General features: G+C 41.6%; 1 protein-coding gene across 1 annotated transcript in view; it reads left to right on the forward strand.

Moving 5' to 3' along the window:
• Positions 1-20,035, forward strand: part of neb (nebulin) — a 164,031-nt gene that overhangs the window by 18,453 nt on the left and 125,543 nt on the right. Inside the window, 16 exon segments of the mRNA XM_051930946.1 lie at positions 2,921-3,025; positions 3,279-3,386; positions 4,812-4,928; positions 8,610-8,711; positions 8,802-8,909; positions 9,577-9,681; positions 10,169-10,267; positions 10,468-10,572; positions 11,351-11,458; positions 12,905-13,018; positions 14,175-14,372; positions 14,525-14,632; positions 15,441-15,539; positions 16,768-16,872; positions 17,969-18,076; positions 19,590-19,901. Coding sequence (XP_051786906.1) covers positions 2,921-3,025; positions 3,279-3,386; positions 4,812-4,928; positions 8,610-8,711; positions 8,802-8,909; positions 9,577-9,681; positions 10,169-10,267; positions 10,468-10,572; positions 11,351-11,458; positions 12,905-13,018; positions 14,175-14,372; positions 14,525-14,632; positions 15,441-15,539; positions 16,768-16,872; positions 17,969-18,076; positions 19,590-19,901 — 2,001 coding nt within the window.

Here is a 20,035-nt window from a genome sequence, read left to right on the forward strand (position 1 = left end):
ATATCTATTATATAGTGCCTTTCATATCTATCTATTATATAGTGCCTTTCATATCTATCTATCTATTATATAGTGCCTTTCACATCTATCTATCTATTATATAGTGCCTTTCATATCTATTATATAGTGCCTTTCATATCTATCTATCTATCTATTATATAGTGCCTTTCACTCCTATCTATCTATCTATTATATAGTGCCTATCTATCTATCTATCTATCTATCTATCTATCTATCTATCTATCTATCTATCTATCTATCTATCTATCTATCTATCTATTATATAGTGCCTTTCACTCCTATCTATCTATCTATCTATTATATAGTTCCTTTCATATCTATTTATCTATCTTTCTATCTATCTATTATATAGTGCCTTTCATTCCTATCTATCTATCTATCTATCTATCTATCTATCTATCTATCTATCTATCTATTATATAGTTCCTTTCATATCTATCTATCTATCTATCTATCTTTCTATTACATTTTGCCTTTTATTATCTATCTATTACATAGTGCCTTTCATATCTATCTATCTATTATATAGTGCCTTTCACTCCTATCTATCTATCTATCTATCTATTATATAGTTCCTTTCATATCTATCTATCTATCTATCTATCTTTCTATTACATTTTGCCTTTCTTATCTATTACATAGTGCCTTTCATATCTATCTATTATATAGTGCCTTTCACATCTATCTATCTATTATATAGTGCCTTTCATATCTATTATATAGTGCCTTTCATATCTATCTATCTATCTATCTATTATATAGTGCCTTTCACTCCTATCTATCTATCTATTATATAGTGCCTATCTATCTATCTATCTATCTATCTATCTATCTATCTATCTATCTATCTATTATATAGTGCCTTTCACTCCTATCTATCTATCTATCTATCTATTATATAGTTCCTTTCATATCTATTTATCTATCTTTCTATCTATCTATTATATAGTGCCTTTCATTCCTATCTATCTATCTATCTATCTATCTATCTATCTATCTATCTATCTATCTATCTATCTATTATATAGTTCCTTTCATATCTATCTATCTATCTTTCTATTACATTTTGCCTTTCTTATCTATCTATTACATAGTGCCTTTCATATCTATCTATCTATTATATAGTGCCTTTCACTCCTATCTATCTATCTATCTATCTATCTATCTATCTATCTATCTATCTATCTATCTATCTATCTATCTATCTATCTATCTATCTATCTATCTATCTATCTATCTATCTAATTGAATGGCTTGTGATGCCAATGTCCCATTGCTTGACTTCTAGCCATACAGCATGTGAGACTTGCCAGCTACAGCTGCTGATCACTTTGCCACTTTAGTTGAGATCGCTGGGCATGTCAAAATTAGCAGCCGTGTGCCAGCTTTCCATCTCTGTCTTGCTCGCCCCTTTTTCTGATAGTTGTGCTGCCTGACAGAACTGGTGCTGTATGGAGGGCTAACGGCTATGGTGAGTTCATCCACAATCTCATTCCCGTTTCTTTCTTTGTTCCATTCTGGTTTGTACAACATGAGACATCAGACAGACGAGCTTCTCCTCTGTTTGTGAGGTTCAGTACTCCCGTGTTCCTTATTCCTTGGTGCTGCATTATATGCGTTATTCTTCCAGCTGAGTGTTCATTGGTTGTCAGCTCTTGCGCGCATGAAGCCACCACTACGACTAAAGACAGCGTCACACTTGTTTGATTTTGTTGGGACAAGTCACAGACTAACTCCAGTGAGTCACTGGACATGTCAAAGAACACAAGATGCGCTAACAAGTGCTAAGATCATGTGAATGAAAACGCTGGAGATGTCGTCTAATGTGACATCACCGTCCAAATGCTTTGTAGACCACAGCACAGCAGATGGGATTAAGTTAGCCTGGTAATCTGTTGGCTTGATTTACATCTCATTATTTTTTGGTTAAAATAAAATGAAACAATTCAAATACAAGATAATTAAAAACAATCAAGACAACATCGCCTGCTCCTTTAGCTTTGGTAATTGGCTAATAATGGAGAAAGCGGCTGAACAAAAACCTGCAAGCACTGCGGCCCCCCAGGATCTGAGTCTAACACTCCTGGTGTACAAAGATAGAACACAATGCAGTTTTCCAAGCGACCATCAATGCAGCTTTCAAGTCTGTGGAGTTACAGCGACAGCATTGTATTGTCAATAAAGGAGAAGAGACATAAAAGAAGGGCTGGAGCTCCAGGGGACACCGTATCGAATGTCTGGGCTGAAGTAGCAAACCAAAAACGAGAAGGTTGAATGTCACGTGTGACATGTCATTGGCTCGTGGCACATGAAAGTAGCTTTCAATGGTCCTTCTCCATCCCAAATGAACGGCGATTTCCTGTATGGAAGCTGCTGATGTAGGAGAAGAAGCAGAAGGGGTGAAGTGGGTGACATCCACAGTCTTCTGGAGAATTCTCCACCATTCTAAAGTAAACTGAAACTGCGTCACACCAAAACCCTTCCCTGTATTTGGAGTTGCTGCGATGTGTGTGTGTGTGTGTGTGTGATGATGTCGATTGTTTTTCCTTCTATTGATTCCAATATAGAATATCTGATATGCTTCTTAACATGCTTGAAGAGCTCAGCTGTACATTAAAATGACTGCAGTCACTTTATGAAGGGTGCACTTACTTTTGCACACGTGTCTCCCTATCTACTCCACGCTTCATTTCCTCCGTGTATATAAATTATTTCTGCTCACCTCGACTTTACCACAGTGAGTGCCAATTAAAGCTAACAAAATAAACACACGGAAGATCTTTTGTGAGCTTCTCAGTTATTTTCGTTTTTTCGTAGCCACTAAGTGACTCTGACGTCATTTTTTCTCGGTCCCTTGAAGCATTTTAATGACTTACTACTCTCTCTCTCTCTCTTCCAGCTGAATTACCACGATGAATATAACAAGAATATAAAAGGAAAATGGAGCCAAACCCCGTGCTACGATGTTGCAGTTGCACGCATGGTCTCGGACAACGTGAGCTCGGTAAGACCCCGTATGAGCACTCGGCAGGGCGGCTTTTAACCCACTGTATGCCGGGGACGGGGACTGGCGTGATTTGGGGATGTTTTTCTTGTTGTGTCACTGAGTTATTTAAAGTCAGTAATGGCTTTCCGTTGGTATTTTCTAAATGTTTCTTTATTGGGCAGCACACACGGATCAGATTGTCGTCTCTTTTATGTGTCCAGTTGGTAGCCAACGTGTAAAATCTTTGATTTGTTTTTCTTTTTGTCTCTAGAAAAAATACCAAGCTGATTACGAGGATATGAAGGACCAAATTTACTTCATGCAAACCGAAACCCCCGAGTATGCAACCAATAAGAAGGCCGGAAACGCTGCCAGTGCGGTAGGTGTTTGACCAGAATAAAGGCAGAGCCAAATGCCCGCTTCTGCCAGTGAGATCAGACAAGACGATGCAGTGGGTTAAGAATGTCAAAGGGAATGCCACCAATTGCTACTCCACTTCAGAATAAGGTGACAAGAAGAGTTGAGGGACCACCAAACAACATACAAGTTAGAGCTGAACAAAGTGCCAACTCAGGGCAGCAAAAGAAACCAACAGAACACAAAGGTGCTGCCACGCCAGGCTGGGCCTCCATTGCAACAACAGGAAACTCCAGTCAGTTTAACTCCTAGAAACTCAAACAGGACCAGGGGCTCCACCTCAGGATTCCCATCAGGCCCTCACAGGGTCCCGTGTAGCGTCAAGGCATCTTACTTGTAGTGACATCTAAAGGCCCCTGGAAGAACTGCGCCTCTAAATAAACCCTGGGTGTCCTCAACGGTAGTCTGCAGCCCCTCGGACCCCCAGTGTTTCTATTTACATCGCTGGATTTCACCACATTTAATGTTTGAGTTGTTTGTTGGTCCTCCAGTGCTCATGATGGCCAAGGCTCAGAGACTTTTAGGCATGTTGGCAAAGTTAAAAGCAGGATACTGTAAAGACAATTTTATAGCTTGTCAGCAGGATAAAATATGAAAAATAATGGAGTCGACCATAAGACAAAAACGAGGAGATGACAAAAAAAAAAAGCAAAAGTCCGCCCTCTCTTTAAAAATTACTAAAAAACGCTAATCAAGAATCAAAGTCTAAGAGTCAGAAGACGGGGTCAGAAACAAAATCACAAAAGCTTCACATGAATTCTTTTTCATTTATCCACAATCTCGGACAACAAACAAACAAATTGAGGAGAAATGCATACGTTTGATGTTTGAAGTGTCAACACGTGACTTCTGGGTTAACAAGGTGACAAACTGCACAACATAGTGGCTGTCAGACATTCCAAAATGGTGACAAAATGACACATAAAGCAATAAGAAATGGCTGAAATGATGAGAACAACACTGTCTGAGACGAACGACCCGACCACGTAGGAATTGGGGTCTGCCAGACTAACCGCTGCCTTTGCCACTCTGATTTGTAAACCTGTTTCAGAAGAATAAGAAACTCTTGCCATGTTTAGCGCATACCTAATACATACAGTAGGGGGCCTGCGTTATATTAGGACTATAATGACAAGATGTGGCAGGGGTGTCACCAGGCATCACCTGGCCGTGGGTGTTTGGATATGCAGGGTGGGACACTACATGCCAGAATGAGGTCACCTGTGTTGATTCGTCAGTGGGTGGGCTGATGGCCCAGCTCCTCCCTTAACCTTTAGCCACACCCCCCTGAGAAGGGTCACGGAGGGTCACATGGTTTCTGGCTGACCAGCCACTTCAGCACACTCTGAATGAACACTTTTTTCTTTTTCTTTCCTCTCGTCTGTAGGTGAAATACAAGGAAGAATTTCAAAAGACCAAAAATGTTGCTGATTACAACGTACTTCCTGCGACGGACAACCCCTTGCTGCGGCAGCTAAGATACGCAGGGAATATTCTAAGTGACGTAAGTGACAGTGTGGCCCACTCTGGGTGTCTCGCGTTCTCTGTGTGTGTGTTTTCAGTGTCTGTTTGCTTGCTGTTTCTTGTGGTGCCCCCCATTCTCCACTGACGTGCCAAACCTCTGTGAGTTACGAGAACTGGACATTGGAGTGAGTGTGCCAAGTCGTGGGTTGGCACTCTATCCATGTTGGGTGCACCCAGCTTTTATTGGGATTAAGCCAGTTTGATGAGTGGATGGATATTTTATTGTCATTCTTTCTCCATGAGATGCGCCCACATATTTACAGTCATCAGGTGGTGAAGCATTGCCTGTCCTGTCCTGTCTGTCAAGAGCGTTTTATAATGTTTGATCGCCACCCCACATTATGTCTACATTTTAAGACAGAAAGTGTGCCATCGTGGTTAAGGCTTTGGACTTCATACCTTGAAGCTGAGGGTTCAAATCCTGCCACTGCCACTGTGTGACCTTCAACAAGTCACTTCAACTGCCTGCGCTTCAACTGGAGAAACAAAAGATAACGAAATGTAAGCAATGGTATCTCGAATCTTGTAAGTCGCTTTGGATAAAGGCGCCAGCCAAGTAATAATCAATACCTTACACCTGAACATGAGTGTCCGGCTCATTTCAAGTGGCCTGCAGTTGTCTGTCCAAGGGGCAGTCTGGATGGTCCAATCCAGAAACAGAAGGACAAGCAGTGACCCAAAGAGACACAAAAGACAAATCCATGATGTCTAGGAGAGGAAAACAAGAGGGGCACCAAACCAAGAAATCGTCAAGGGTGGCTTTGTGTAGCTTAGAATCGTCTAACTGAAGTGAGGCCACCTTTGTCATCTTCTTTATCACCGAGAAGTTTAGAAAGCCATCTGTCACCGATGCCATCAGTACGTTTGTGAAGGTCTTGAGAGATGCTTCTTGTGTGGCACCTTGGTAGTGACAGGCCATCAGTTAGGGCAGGAGCAGCTGATACTCATTTGCACTGACAGGCGGCTATCAGGATTGCTTTCTAAATCCTGACGGACGTCAGCTGTTTTCTTGGCTTTCCAGGCCTTTTTGCACCCCCTGTGTCATTCCACTTTATAATTTATGGCCTTATTGTTTTGATTTCTTTGTATGTGTACATTTCATGTCGATAGCCCCCATTAGAAATACATTTACTGAGAAAAACATTGATGCGTCCAACCCTTATTTTCCCCGCTGTATGTTGTGCTCTTTTCAAATTTGCTTTATAAATACGTTCAGCTTGCTGCCCGCCCTGGATAGCTGACTGTCCCCACGTGCCCTCCTTCAGCACATTTGAATAATGTCCCCCTTCTTCCTCTCCACTGCTTCTGTCCTTCTTTCACCCCGCCATTTAAGCCGAAGTCCCAACTCAGTGCCCGACTCGAGGCTCCAGAAAGGCACGGATTTCAATCCCGTTGACTTAACTGTCATCACCTTTTAAAATCCTGGTGCCGCCATGTGAGGCTGCCTTTGAATGTTCCAGTCAGTGTGTGCCATTAGAAGAGCCTGTGCTGCCCCCTGCTGGTGTCTGCTCTCCTGCCTGCCTGCCTGCCCGCCTTGTCACCTCCTCAGGTGAAGATGCGTTGCTTTGTCTTTCGCGTTCTCAGGCAGAGCGGCTCTGAGTTCTCACCTTTAAATAATCCAAACGTCCTTCCCGGCCGGCCAAAGTGCTTCACAAACAGTTTTAGGATTATTGAACAGTTTTTGCTGTTAATGAACGTCAAGCTCTAAATAGGTGACTTGTTTGCAAAGTCTTTTCAAAATTCCTCCCATTGTTTATTTTCCTTTTGTGTGCAAATCAGCAGAAGGCTTTGAGCGTCACCTCCGGGTGATCATCGTGTAAAGTGACCACGCCTGCAAATGGCTGCAAGTTATCTTCTCCATCATCATCTTCATCATCCTCATATTAATAAGTCAGACTTAGTGTAAGCCACCCTGATTCAGGCTCTTCATATCACATGTAATGATTTAGGTAAAAATACAATTAAAAGAGTTACATCAGAAGTTTGAGCTTCAGTATACGTGTTTAATGTCTAAACATTCTCGATTGTAATAGAAATTTGTCAGTTTTTCCCCCTCTGATGGAGGTCCATAGAGACCTAGGCCCCTAGTAGAGAATCAACACATATTCACAATTACCGATCCCCACATAGAAATGAAATTTGTCTGAGAGGGGCTCTCAAAGGGCGAGGACCACCGGTAAAGAGTCAAATATCAAAGAAATGATGATGTTTCTTAGCAGCCACCTCGATATGCCATGAAGCGACACGCCACACGTCACTTTTTTCAACAAGTTTCCCAACTTTGAGCCCTTGTATCCCATTAGGGGGTGAAGTCGATGTGCATCTTCAAGACCTTCTGATCATTTTGGCAGAAGACCCCCTTTGATTTACTTTATCATAAGGTGGTCATTTCCTGCACAAGATATGGTCCAAACATGACCTAAAATGGAGAGGTTTTCAGGCCAGATGTACGAAGGACCCTAAAAAGTCTAACATCTCATGCTGCTGAGTTAGGAGCCGCCACACAATAAAAAATGGAAATGATTTCAAAGCGTTCAGAAGGAATTCCCATGAAGACAACAATAAAAATGTTTTATATTTACTGTATAGGGCGGCACAGTGGGTAGCGCTGCTGCCATGAAGTAAGGTGGGTTCGCTTCCCGGGTCCTTCCTGCGTGGAGTTTGCATGATCTCCCCGTTTCTGCGTGGGTTTCCTCCCACAGTCCACAGACATGCAGGTTAGGTGGACTGGCGATCCTAAATTGTCCCTAGTGTGTGTGTGTGCCCTGCGGTGGGCTGGCATCCTGCACGGGGTTTGTATCCTGCCTTGTGCCCTGTGTTGGCTGGGATTGGCTCCAGCAGACCCCCGTGACCCTGTAGTTAGGATATGGCGGGTTGTATTTACTGGATAACACACCTTAAACCAAACCCAAGATCACATCACAAGATGAAATAACATACCACAAAATATTGGAGATGATACAATACAAAGACAGCAGAGCAGAATTCACTTAAATAATGAATATCTGAAATGTGCTGGTGACGTATGAGACCACAAAATATCAAAGGAAGTGTAAGCAGACTTTAGAGGTGCGTAGACACGCTAGATGTGATCACTGGCTACCTCACTGCTTGCGTCTCCTTTATAAGAGCTAGAAGTTCAAGGGCTCAGCATTTGATCAAGTAAACCATAAAGTAAATTTATCAGGGAAATGAAATCCCAGCTCAGACTGACTGGAGTTTTGTGGACCAGAAACTACGGCAGTGGCAGGAATCTTTGTGAACGATTAACTAAGCAGAACACGCAGAATTATAGCCCGTAATAAAAAAAGTCTATCAACAGAAATCCGCCACCGTGGCCCTCTAGGAGCTGACTGTGACACCGCCTCTGGGTGGGCCACTGACGCCCTGAAGGACTCCCCTCATCCACCTGGTCTCACGTCATTGTAGGACTACCAGTACCAGTAACCACCAGGCTGCCCTGACTTAACATAAGGAATGAAAATCAAGTGTCAGTTCAGCCTTAAGGTTTGAGGGTCTAGGGTCCGCCTCAGTATGCCCCTTCGTGCCCCTCTCTGTAAAGTTAGATGGCATCCTTGGGCTGAAGCTACTCTGACCGACTCCTGCTGGCCTAAACTCACTAAAGGAATCTAAAGTCTCTGTCTTTGATTTTTCTTTGCAGAAAGTTTATAAGGACAACTATGAAAAGTCGAGAGGAAAGAGCATCAACTACTGCGACACGCCGAAGTTTAAACTGGACAACGTGATGAAGAGCTTCACTGATGTAAGAGCTGTGGCGTCCACCTCATTCATTTGTGCTTAAAACGCGTCTAACTGCAGATACCAGTTTTAAAACTTGCTCCTCCTTTTTTAGGTCAAATACAAGGAAAATTATGACAACAAAATAAAGGGGCACTACGTTGGCAGCTATGAAGATCCCTACATGCTTCATTGTATGAAAGTTGAGGAAATGAAGAACGATGTAAGTCAAGCATATTATATCTCTGACGTCACTGTCACAAGACCAAGGACACTTTTTGTACCGTTCTGCCTATTTTGGTGTAAATCACTGCAAGCAGGGGCAGAGTCGGGAGTTCACTTCAGGGTTAGACACCACAGTTCTCAACTAGCGTGATGAAGAAACTCACGGTCATAAAATGCTGTTGGACGGGAAGTTTGGGCTCACAGCAGCTGGCATCACTCGGTCAGCTGCACTGCTTCTCCTTCTTAGGTCATACAAACACGACCCCTCTGAGCCCACATTTGAACCCTGGACTTCGGGCTCCATTCACGTTTTAAAGTGTCAAAGAACATGCCTGGAGGAGGAGGAGGAGGAGAATCCTGAGGACTCCAAGGCTCCTTCCTCCTCAACCACCTCAGTCAGAAAGGCGAATGTGACGCTTTCCTTTACACCGATATGTAAGACTCCCAATGTCTGTGCTGCTTACATAAACCCATCGAAAGGACACTTCTGCTGAGATTTTGGACCAAATGCAACATCATGCTTGGTGTCCCAAAGTCAGCAGCCATTCTAATAAAGAATGAGCTACCAGGAAAGATCTGCTCTCGGTCCTGCTTGGTTTTGCAAATGTATTATGAAAGAGTCTTTCAAAGAAATCATTTTTGCACGTCTTTATTTTTTATTTCAGAAAAACTATAAAGCAGACTACGAGTGTGATAAGACAAGATGCTACTTTCCACAGACCATTACTCCTGAGTATGAAGCTATGAAGAAGTCCTACTATTGTAAAGACGTAAGTGTCCACAGCACAGCCCTTCTTGATGCTCATCTTCTGGCGCACTTTAATGCTTTTGTTCCGTTTTTCTTTTCCTTGTAACACACAAACATTTGATTTCTCTTGTGAATGTCTGATATATTTTTTTAAAATTCCACCTAAAGATTCTTGTACAAACTATCACTTCAGTATAAATGATGTTATGTTTTGTGGGGTGTGCCTGCTGTTTCAATAAAGCACAGAAGAAACCTGCCAAGGTGCATTATGGGAGATGACTGGGCAGCCTTGAAGGCCCAGCATAAGGGGGGCTCAGCTCCAGGACTGGGGTCATGTTGGCGTGGAGCTGAGGGCGGCGTACAGCATGCGCTGCCTGACGCCTCGTATTCTCCACAGTTCCGGCATGTTCTGTACAATAAGAGGCTGGAGCAGTTTGGTCAGATATTCTCCACTTTGCCTGCCTGCCTGCTTACTGTTGTGCCATCTCTTTAATTCTCATCTCTTACAGAAAACGTACAAGCAACACCCTGACACAGTTAAATTCACGCAAGTCACAGACTCTCCCGTGTTAGTTCAAGCAGCCATAAATTCCAAACAACTCAGTGACGTAAGTTTCAGTTTTGTTTTTTCCTTGCAGTGGTGTAAAGACCTGTTGTCTAATATTGTGCATTTGTTGTATTATACATTCATTTGTTCAAATCATCTCTTTTAACTGCCATAGATTTAGTGATTGCTAAGGAGTTTATTACAAAAGAGGCCAAGGAAACTTGACGTTCATTCACAACTCTGACTTCTTTTCATTTGCAGTTGAACTACAAAGCAGAACACGAATTGGACAAAGTCAAGTACACTCTGCCAGTCGACTACCCGTTTTTCATCCAGTCCCGCGTCAACGCCTACAATCTGAGCGATGTAAGCCATTTACAGCTTTTCTGTACTGTGTGCACGTGACCTGCCTGACAGGGGCTGCGCAGCGGACAGAGTCCATCGTGTCTGCGTCTAATCAGCAGCTTGTAAAGTTTATAGATGAGATACTGGGAGCTCTGGTATCAATGGTCATCAGATTAGACAGCCAGCCCAGCATTGACTGCAGGAGGAGCGGAGGTCTCCAGGACCCTGACCTTGTCTTTCACTTGCTCAGTTATAAACTGACTGCAGACCCCCACAGGGTAATTCTGCCCATTGACGCTGCTGGCTGAGGTTTTGGTTTCTTCTCCTCCAATGCCAACAGGCCAGAGCACAACAGTGAATTATTGGGCAGATAGCGCTGTCTTGTGTCTTTATGGGCTCATTACGTAGTCAGTAAAGTTTGGATGTGCATTTGACCTGAGCCTGCATGGAGTGAAAGTGCGAGATTATATTGACAATTGCTCCTCCACAAAGTCACAGCTGTATTCTGTGAAACATTCAAATAGATGTCTATACTGTAAGATGTTTTAGTGCTCAAGCTGTAATTACGAATGATATGAACAAGTTGAGCCCTTTGTGATTCTACAACAGACCAGGACATTTGTACAAGTAATAAGCTGTACAGCGAGGAGCAGAACGGTCAAATGAAAAGCTGTATGGCACTCACGCTTAATAAGGCATAACTGAACTGTCCTTCTGCTGTCCAAATCAGACAATGCTTTGATGGTATAATCTTTTATGAACTGTATGACTTTATGCAGATTGTTATCATGCTTTGCAGAACTGTTACAAGTACGACTGGGAGAAAGAAAAAGCGAAGAAGTTTGAAATAAAAGTGGACGCAATTCCTCTTCTTGCCGCCCGTGCCCACAGCAACATTGCCAGTGATGTAAGTGTCTGCACGCCAAATACCCTAACATAACTGGCACGTGTCTGCCCCTGTACTGTCAGGACGGACTCTATGTCCACTTTCACATGCACTTCACTTCTTTACCAAAAGGTTTTCATGCTTGCTTATGACTTATAAATCTAAAACACACACACATTTCTTCCTTGTCCATATTGTATTGATCCCTTATCAAGTTCTTTATGGTCAATCCAGGATGAGCCCAGAAATCCAATAAGCTCTTCCTCCTGGCCTTTGTCATTCCCCACATGAGTGTTGAAGTGCCCTCACCATGAGGTTGGCTCCCTTTTGAACCCTCACACTGGTGTCTCTAAGAAGGCCGAATACTCTGGGCAGTCACATTCACATTGAGGCGACCCTCTCATCCACCATAGTAAAGTCCAGCAGTATGACACTCATGCATGAACAATGAACAATGCATAATGCCTCATCCACTGGGGGCAACTCAGAGAAATCACCTCTGGTTTTGGTTCATCAGCCAGTGCAATGTGTAGAGGTGCACCTGACTATATCTGGCCCAAAGTTTAGTCTCTTTACTTTGCACATCCCAATAATCAGTTTCCCTCACTGCCTCTCAACATCCCCACTACGCTGTGCCTGACTTTGACCTTCTGCATTGTGCATGGTGACCCTTCATAGCCGCTCCATGCAGATATGGAGCCCAACTGGGTTACATGGGTCACTCAGCCTGGCTCCAGATGTGTCACCCTGTGTCCCTGTTCGGGATGAGGCACACTTAGATTTGTTTTTTATTTTTGTTCTTTATTTCTCCTTATACAATTTCTTGTATTAGGAATTTGTTAGTTTTCGCATACCCCTTGGGGTCAGAGCGCAGGGTCAGCCATTGTACTGCGCCCCTGGAGCAATTACAGGTTAAGGGTCTTGCCCAAAGGCCCAGCAGAGTAGGATCTCTTTTGTCAGTGAAGGGGATTTGAACCAGCAACCTTCTGGCTACCAGCACAGATCCTTAGCCTTAGAGCCACCACTCTGCCCCAAAGATTTAATGACGACATTCATGAGGGTCAGTTCTGGATTGTTCTTTACTTTGGTTCTGCGTCCTTGACCAGTTTTCCATGGTTGCCCTATCAGGAGTACGTGTCTTCACAAAACAGAGATCTGAGCATCTTTGAAACACATAAGACCCTCTTTATACCAAGGTCACAATCCCTAGGAGGGCTAATGCATTCATTGTAAAGTAATTTATAAATCCAATTAAATTATTTAAAAAGCCCCTGAATCTATCAGTGTAAAGCAGCTTTTACTCAAACTCCCAGCATGCCCCCTTTTACGTCTGTAATGTCTAATGAACTGTGCCGGTTTCTCTTTTTTATTTTTCCTTTTATAAAGTGAATAAGTGAATTTAGAAATGGTGTCAAACTTTCAAACTAGTCACACAATTAAACATACGCTGTATTATATTCTTTTCAGGTTAAGTATAAACAGCAATATGAAAAATCAAGAGGAAAGATGGTGGGAGCTCTGAGTATTCAAGATGACCCCAAGATTTTACATTCAGTTCATGTGGCAAAAATTCAGAGCGAAGTAAGTTTTTCTAGAAATCACTTCAATCAGCAGTGTGAAATCCGAGCGTCTTTAGGTCTCAAGGTCTGATCGATGCTTTCTTCACACTCAGTTGCATTGTCCAAGAGTACAGTACTGGCTTGACGCCGCTCGTCAGTAAGAGTTACATAAATCAAATGACTTGACTAACATTTATTACATATAGTGGATATGTTCATTCAGAGTTACTTACCAGTCAGAAGGTTTCAGCCGTGTCTCACATCTAGGGGGTCGTGCCACCTGAATTACGGGCCTGTTACTTGCTGGTGCTCAGTTTGGACCATTGGAATTTCCATAATATACACTTACAGTACATTTCTGGATGTAAGACATCACGTTCAGATACTGTATGATGGACACACGTCAGCTGGTCACATGTTGGCTCCTTTTGTGTGTCGTTATTGTTTGGCTGCTAATTAAAGAAAAAAGAAACAATGAAGGGGTCTTCAATAGAAAGTCAGTTAAAATGAAAGCAAAAGAGCTAATTAGCAGCAAAAACTGGGCACCAATTAAGAAAAGTGTGCGAATGAAAACTGCAGCCACAGTAACCCCCCAGGACCAGAGAGTTTGAGACCCCTGCCCTAGAGCTTTCATTTGGTGTTAGAGAATATGGGATGGGCTGCACAACACAAGCCAAATAACACGGACGTTTAAGTACCTTTGCACTGTTTTCACTTACTTACTGCAAACTCTCCCACAGTGCTCATTTTGCTAGTGCTGTTTTTTAAAATGGATGTTATTATGATTATAATAAATTATTAAATATATTGTTAAGAATTTTTTACGTTCCTGCAGGAATAGATTTGTTAGTTTTTGTTTTATATTTGGCATCTTTCACCTTGAGCAGCGTCACATGAAGTATGAAAAAGCAAAGAAATCACCACAGAATATTAGGGGATAGTACTGCCTGTTATTAATCCAGAGCCGAATCAAATTCATCTTCAGTCACTTTCATTTCCCAGAATTTGTCATCTGATTATAAAATATCATGTAAACATTTTCATTTCGGAGTGAATGCGCTGCTCCTTGTTTCACGTTCATTTTTCACAAACCCTGAAGATCTCCTCCGTCAGTCGGTGGTGCTTGCATGGCTGCCTATGTGAGCACTCAGAATGACTGTTCATGCTCTGTGTTTCAGCGCGAGTATAAGAAAGATTACGAGAAACTCAAGACAAAATACCACACTCCGCTGGACATGGTCCTGGTTAGCTTGGCCAAAAAGTCCCAGGGCATTGCCAGCAATGTGGACTACAAGCAGCTGCAGCACCGTTACTTTTACCCCCCTGACAGCATCGCTGTAAGCCTGGCAAAGAAATCGTATTCACTGCAAAGCGAGGTAAGAAAATCGTCAAATCACAGCAACTGCTAATGTTAATAAAGATTAAATGATTATTAACATAGATGTACCGATGAGGTATTTCATTCTTTTTAATGCACATTTAATTGCAATGACATCTTTCTAACAGCTTTGATTTTTCTGTTGTTAAGAATGAATATCGATCTGATTACAACAGCTGGCATAAGGGCATCGGATGGGTTCCTTTTGGTTCCATGGATGTGGAAAAAGCCAAGAAAGCAGGAGCCATCTTGAATGAGGTAACATACTGATACTACAGGATAACAAAAGGGCCAAATGTCACACCTTTAACCCACTGAGCAACACAGCTAGGATGCTGGGAGGGGTAACTGGGGGGAGTCTATCTGGAGCAGGATGTGCAGTAAGTAAAAGTCAGCGACTAGATGAAGATGGAGGGGATAACTAACCTGTGGGGAGTGTGCAGCGGAGTTCAGCTTCACCATTTGGGTGCAGCAGGTCTCTCTTTACTGTACGTCTCAGTTGGGCAGTGGGTGGGATTTTCTGGGCACATGCCCCTTTCAAATTGAATAGTTAAGGGTAGATGACAGCTGGCACTAAAGTCACAAGGATGTGCGATAGGAAGCAATGGGCTATTAGCGTAACTGTCACACATGTCCAATGTGGGAAAAGAAAAAGGAGGCTAATAATGCAGCAGGTTTTGAACTCAGGGGTAAATCAGGACAAAGAGCACCTTGTAGGGCATTAGTGTGGCAAGCAGTAATGCAAGAGTAACTGTTGTGAGTATTATTATGAAATATGTTTCTGAATATTTTAAGAAGAAAAGCGAGCAACACGGTCAAGCCGACCCGTTGGACAGGGAGCCGAGGACCTCTGTGTGCCTGAGCTGAGCTGCTGCTCGCTTGGCACTCCTTTTGTTGATTAAGGTTTTCCAAATACAAAGAACGGAGTGGAGAAAATTCATGTCAAAAAATGATTTCTCTAAGTTGTTTGTGAAATTGTCTTAACAACCACTGGATCCTGACTCTTCAAATACATTTTTCTTTTCTTGGTCTTCTAATATTTGTCATCTTTTGCCCTGTTTTTTAGAAAAAGTACCGTCAGAAGCCGGACACTATCCCCTTCACTCAGATTGACAATGATCCCATATTAGTGCAAGCTAAGATTAATCAACAGCAAAGGAGTGATGTAAGTTATTGTTCTTTCAATTTCTTTACAAAACGTTCCTTTTGGGATTTTATATTGATATTACTTTAGTGTACTCATTAGATTTTATTAGCCTTGCAATTAAGGAGTAGTCATAAATTAATCTCAGTAGCTGGGAGTGAGAAGGAAACTAAATTAAAATTCCTTCTATTATCAATCATTTGGAACTGGTAATAGATATTTTGGGGGTTTCAAACCCTAAATACCCCCCCCCCAGCTAAGTGTTAAATGGATGACTACCCTTGAATTTGGCTACTCACATTACCTCGCCACATTATAGCCACACACTCATGTCTCCTAAGCTCCTAATGTTTTCCATTAACTCAGCAGCCCAATGTACTGGTGTCTTGAGAGAGTCACTGGAAGACCCCAGTTTAAGTCTGGCCTCAGTGCTATATAAGAGCTCGAGGGTCCAGCTTATGGGAAACACTTGAGAGTCTTGTTGTCTGCAATTAAAAAGGCTAATAAGTTAGGGTATATAGCGCCCGAGCTGTGTGTGTTTATGCTGCAGTATATCTGTGAAATATACAGAACATGTGATGACAAATATAAAATATAGAAATGGAAATTTCAGAAAGTATTATGAAAAAGGACACAACGGCACTAGAAGAAGTCCAGAGAAGATCTTTGAAATCCATGCCAAGTCTGCTGAAAATAAGCTATGTCAAAATGTTGAAGATTAAATGTTTTAGCTTAGGCAAATGTTAAATATTTAAAAATATAATGGGGTAATTATGGTGGATGTAAGCTTTTAGTTTCAAACGAGTTCTTCAGCAACAGCATGCTAGCACAGATAGACGCTGCTGAGGGGTACATTTCCTCTAAAGAAGACTACATAGGAAGAGGAGCTTCTTCATACGGAGACCCTTTGACACGTGGCAGAAGTTACCAGGCATTGCAGTTAGGAGTAGCATCGTGGGGACATTCAAATTTTAGTTGAATGAATGTGGGGCTATTCTCGACCAAAAAATATTGGTTTCAATCCATCTTCTTCTTCACTGGTGCATCTTCATCACATTTAAGAGTTCAGTGTGTGATTTACACCACAAAATGTGCAGTATGTTTATGGAGTTCAGTGATGTAAGTACAACTCTAGTGTGGACAGCTTCTTTCCATTTGTAAGTATTTAGTTTCCAAAGTTAAAGTTAATTACACATTCAGCAGTGACACTTTTTAAAATGAAAATATGTTTTTTTCTCCTCCGTTTTAGCTGAACTACAAAAAGGAAGGGGAGAAGATCATTCACAAGTACTCCTTGCCTGCTGATGTCCCTGAACTGATTCAAGCTAAAGTCAATGCGTACAACATCAGCCCTGTAAGTGTGAAGGATGAGACATTACACCAAGGCTTTGCCCTTAATATACCCACTTAATAACCCAGGAGCAGGAAGTTGAGTAGCAGCTATTTTTCTCTCCTGAGCTACCTGCAGATCGTCTGGATGCAGGACCCTACGGGGTGCCTTTTATGTTGTCCTGATTCTGGTTCATAGTGAGGCAGAATGTGACGTGGACACATGTGTGGTGTGCTCCATGATGGCTGATATAGATGGATTGCAGAGGTGCAGAGTGGAGTCATCTACTGTACAGAGAGTGAAAGTGAGCCGTAGACGTAAATCAGTAAGAACTTATCCGTCTTAGTAAGATCAATTATTTGATTTGATGTACTTTATTAATCCCTGAAGGGAAATTGTCTTTCTGCATGACCTTTGGGGGTGCCACCGTAGGGTCAGCAGTTCTAGAGCACCCCAGGAGCAATTTTCAGATTAAGAGTCTTGCTCAAGGGCCCAATGATGTAGGATCTCTTACTGGCAGTAATGGGATTTGAACCAGCAACCTTACAGATACCAACGCAGATCCTTAGCCACAGAGCCACCAATATTGGGTGAAACAATGAAATGTAATTAAACGCATTTCAGCTGAACAACATTGAAATGTTTTCTTTCACATCCCTAAGACATGCTGTTTGATCAACTGGCAACTGATCATTGAATGAGCACCTCTGTGTGTGTGTGTGTGTGTGTCTGTGGGTTGGCATGCCCTCTGACGTGATGGCCTCCTGTTCAATGTTGGAGGTGCCTGATGCTGCTGGGTTAGATTTGCACACACTGAGCCAGTTCAAAAAATGGATCACATTATGAAAATACGTCTTTGGGAAAATGAGAACACTAACTCACCTAGGAGTCCGAGAAGGGATTGCTTCTAAAATGGCTTTTTTTGTTTTACCATGTAACCTTTAATTAGTCTTTTCTATCTGTATAAAAAACAATGTAATACACAACCTCTGAAAATACGAGTGACTATACCATATGCAGTTTGCATTGGCATTCTTATTTTGTTTGGTTAAAATGTTAAAGTTTTACAAATGTGTAAAAGTGTATATGATATTGTAATTCTTTATTTCCTTATGTTCAGAGCTACTATAAGCATGACTGGGAAAAGAGGAAGCGCAAAGGATATGACCTGAGGGTCGACGCTATTCCAATAATCGCTGCCAAGGCCGCTCGCAAAGCTGCCAGTGATGTAAGTGTTTTTAACTTCTCTGTTGCTTTTCAATTGTGAATATAAAGAATATTATACCTGAACCTGAATAACAATAATCATCCACTGTACATAAGAAACCTCCAGTTTCAGTTTCTGACTTACATTCTGTGTTTTCATTTAAGAAAGAAATCTGCAGCTTAAATCTGCTTTACTTAACCTAACAGTCTTGACGGACATCCTCTTTAAATTAATGTTTGAAATATAAATTTTAAATTGAGTCATTCCTATCATCACCTTTGAAAGTACACGTAATTGAAATGTCAGTTTGGTTATATTTCTGATGATCATATGTGCAAAAGTTTTATGCATAAGCTTCAAAAGGTTTGTGTCATCTAGATATTGTGTGGGCACTCAGTCCTGAAAATAGTTAGGTTCAGCTCTTTTAATTAGGGATCACAATTATGTAGTCTGTAATATACATCTATATCTGTATCTGTCTGTACTGTATATGCTCAATATAATTGTTAAGGAATAGAGCAGGAGCAGAAAAGGGTTTGGGGCACCACAAGTTACATCACTTAATGTCTGGTGCTGAATTTGCAAGATAAATGCAACAAAAATCCAAATATGTCACAGCTGATCTGTAGTTGGCTCTTGATTACCACAGCATGACTTCCTCCTTGTAGTGATGCTTTCTGGACAGAAGTCAGGTCCAAAATAACAACGAACTGGTGAGGGTTTAGGAAATGGAGGAAGCGGAAGGGGCAGGTCTGACGGTATTCTGGCAGGAAGTGACATCAGTAGTCTTCTGGTGATTTCTCATTCTAAAGCAAACAGAAATTGTGTTAATGGTGATGTCACATCCATAATTTTCCAAATAATTTTAGTCAGACCCATGAGATATACCCACATATGTGTGTCAATATATACAGTTCATATTATATATTCTCACTTATGACCAAGGATATATATATATATATATATATATATATATAAGAGGACTGTAAATGTTCAGTCAAACCACCACCAGGCTGATTTCAGTTGAACTTTTAGGCTGTATAGAACATATGCTGAAAACACCAGGAATATCCTCACTACTATCATGGGTTCAACCCCTCACATTTATAAAATGACAGATATTCCCCTAAAAAAATACATTAGAATTTAAAATGTGCTGACTCCTGGAGTGGGCCCGTTATGTCTGATCCAGGTAAAGAGGATGAGGCTGACCAGAACTATCAAGCAAGTCTAGTTCTGGATGTGCCTGCCACTCTCCTCTCTTTAGCCCAAAAGATAAACCTACCAAGAAGGAAGAGGAGGCTCTCGACAACATAGTTCTGTGCCATTTGAATGCTATGAGAAGAGTTACTCTTATACATAATATTTCTTTGGAATCGTATCTTTTATTACATTTGTATATATAATATCTATTATAATAATATACGGAGCACCTTCTGTTGCATATTACTAAATATTGGTGTGTTTCACATTTCCATGAGTCTTCTTTTTGCAAATGCATAATTATGATGTGCTATTCATTTTATTTCATTAGTATCAGTATAAGAAGGAATATGAAAAACAGAGGGGACACCATGTTGGCTTCCGCAGTCTGCAGGATGACCCCAAACTTGTCCACTACATGCATGTGGCGAAGATACAGTCCGACCGTGAATACAAGAAGGAGTACGAGAAGTCAAAAACTAAGTACCACACTCCTCTGGACATGTTTAATGTGATGGCTGCAAAGAAGTCCCAGGACATTGCAAGCAACGTGGGATATAAGCAGCTCATCCATCATTACACAATGCTGCCCGACGCCATGAATATAGAACTTTCCAAGAACATGATGAACATTCAGAGTGATGTGAGTCCATCTACAAAGTTAAACTTTGTTAAACATTAAGTGTGTACAGTGAAGTTGTTGTAGAGTTTAGATCTCATATAGTTTCTTGTGTTAGTTATAAACTTCTCAGTGTATTCTAATTTTGCATGCATCAT

This window comes from Erpetoichthys calabaricus, chromosome 8 (genome assembly GCF_900747795.2).
Source record: "Erpetoichthys calabaricus chromosome 8, fErpCal1.3, whole genome shotgun sequence".
Taxonomy (NCBI): domain Eukaryota; kingdom Metazoa; phylum Chordata; class Cladistia; order Polypteriformes; family Polypteridae; genus Erpetoichthys; species Erpetoichthys calabaricus.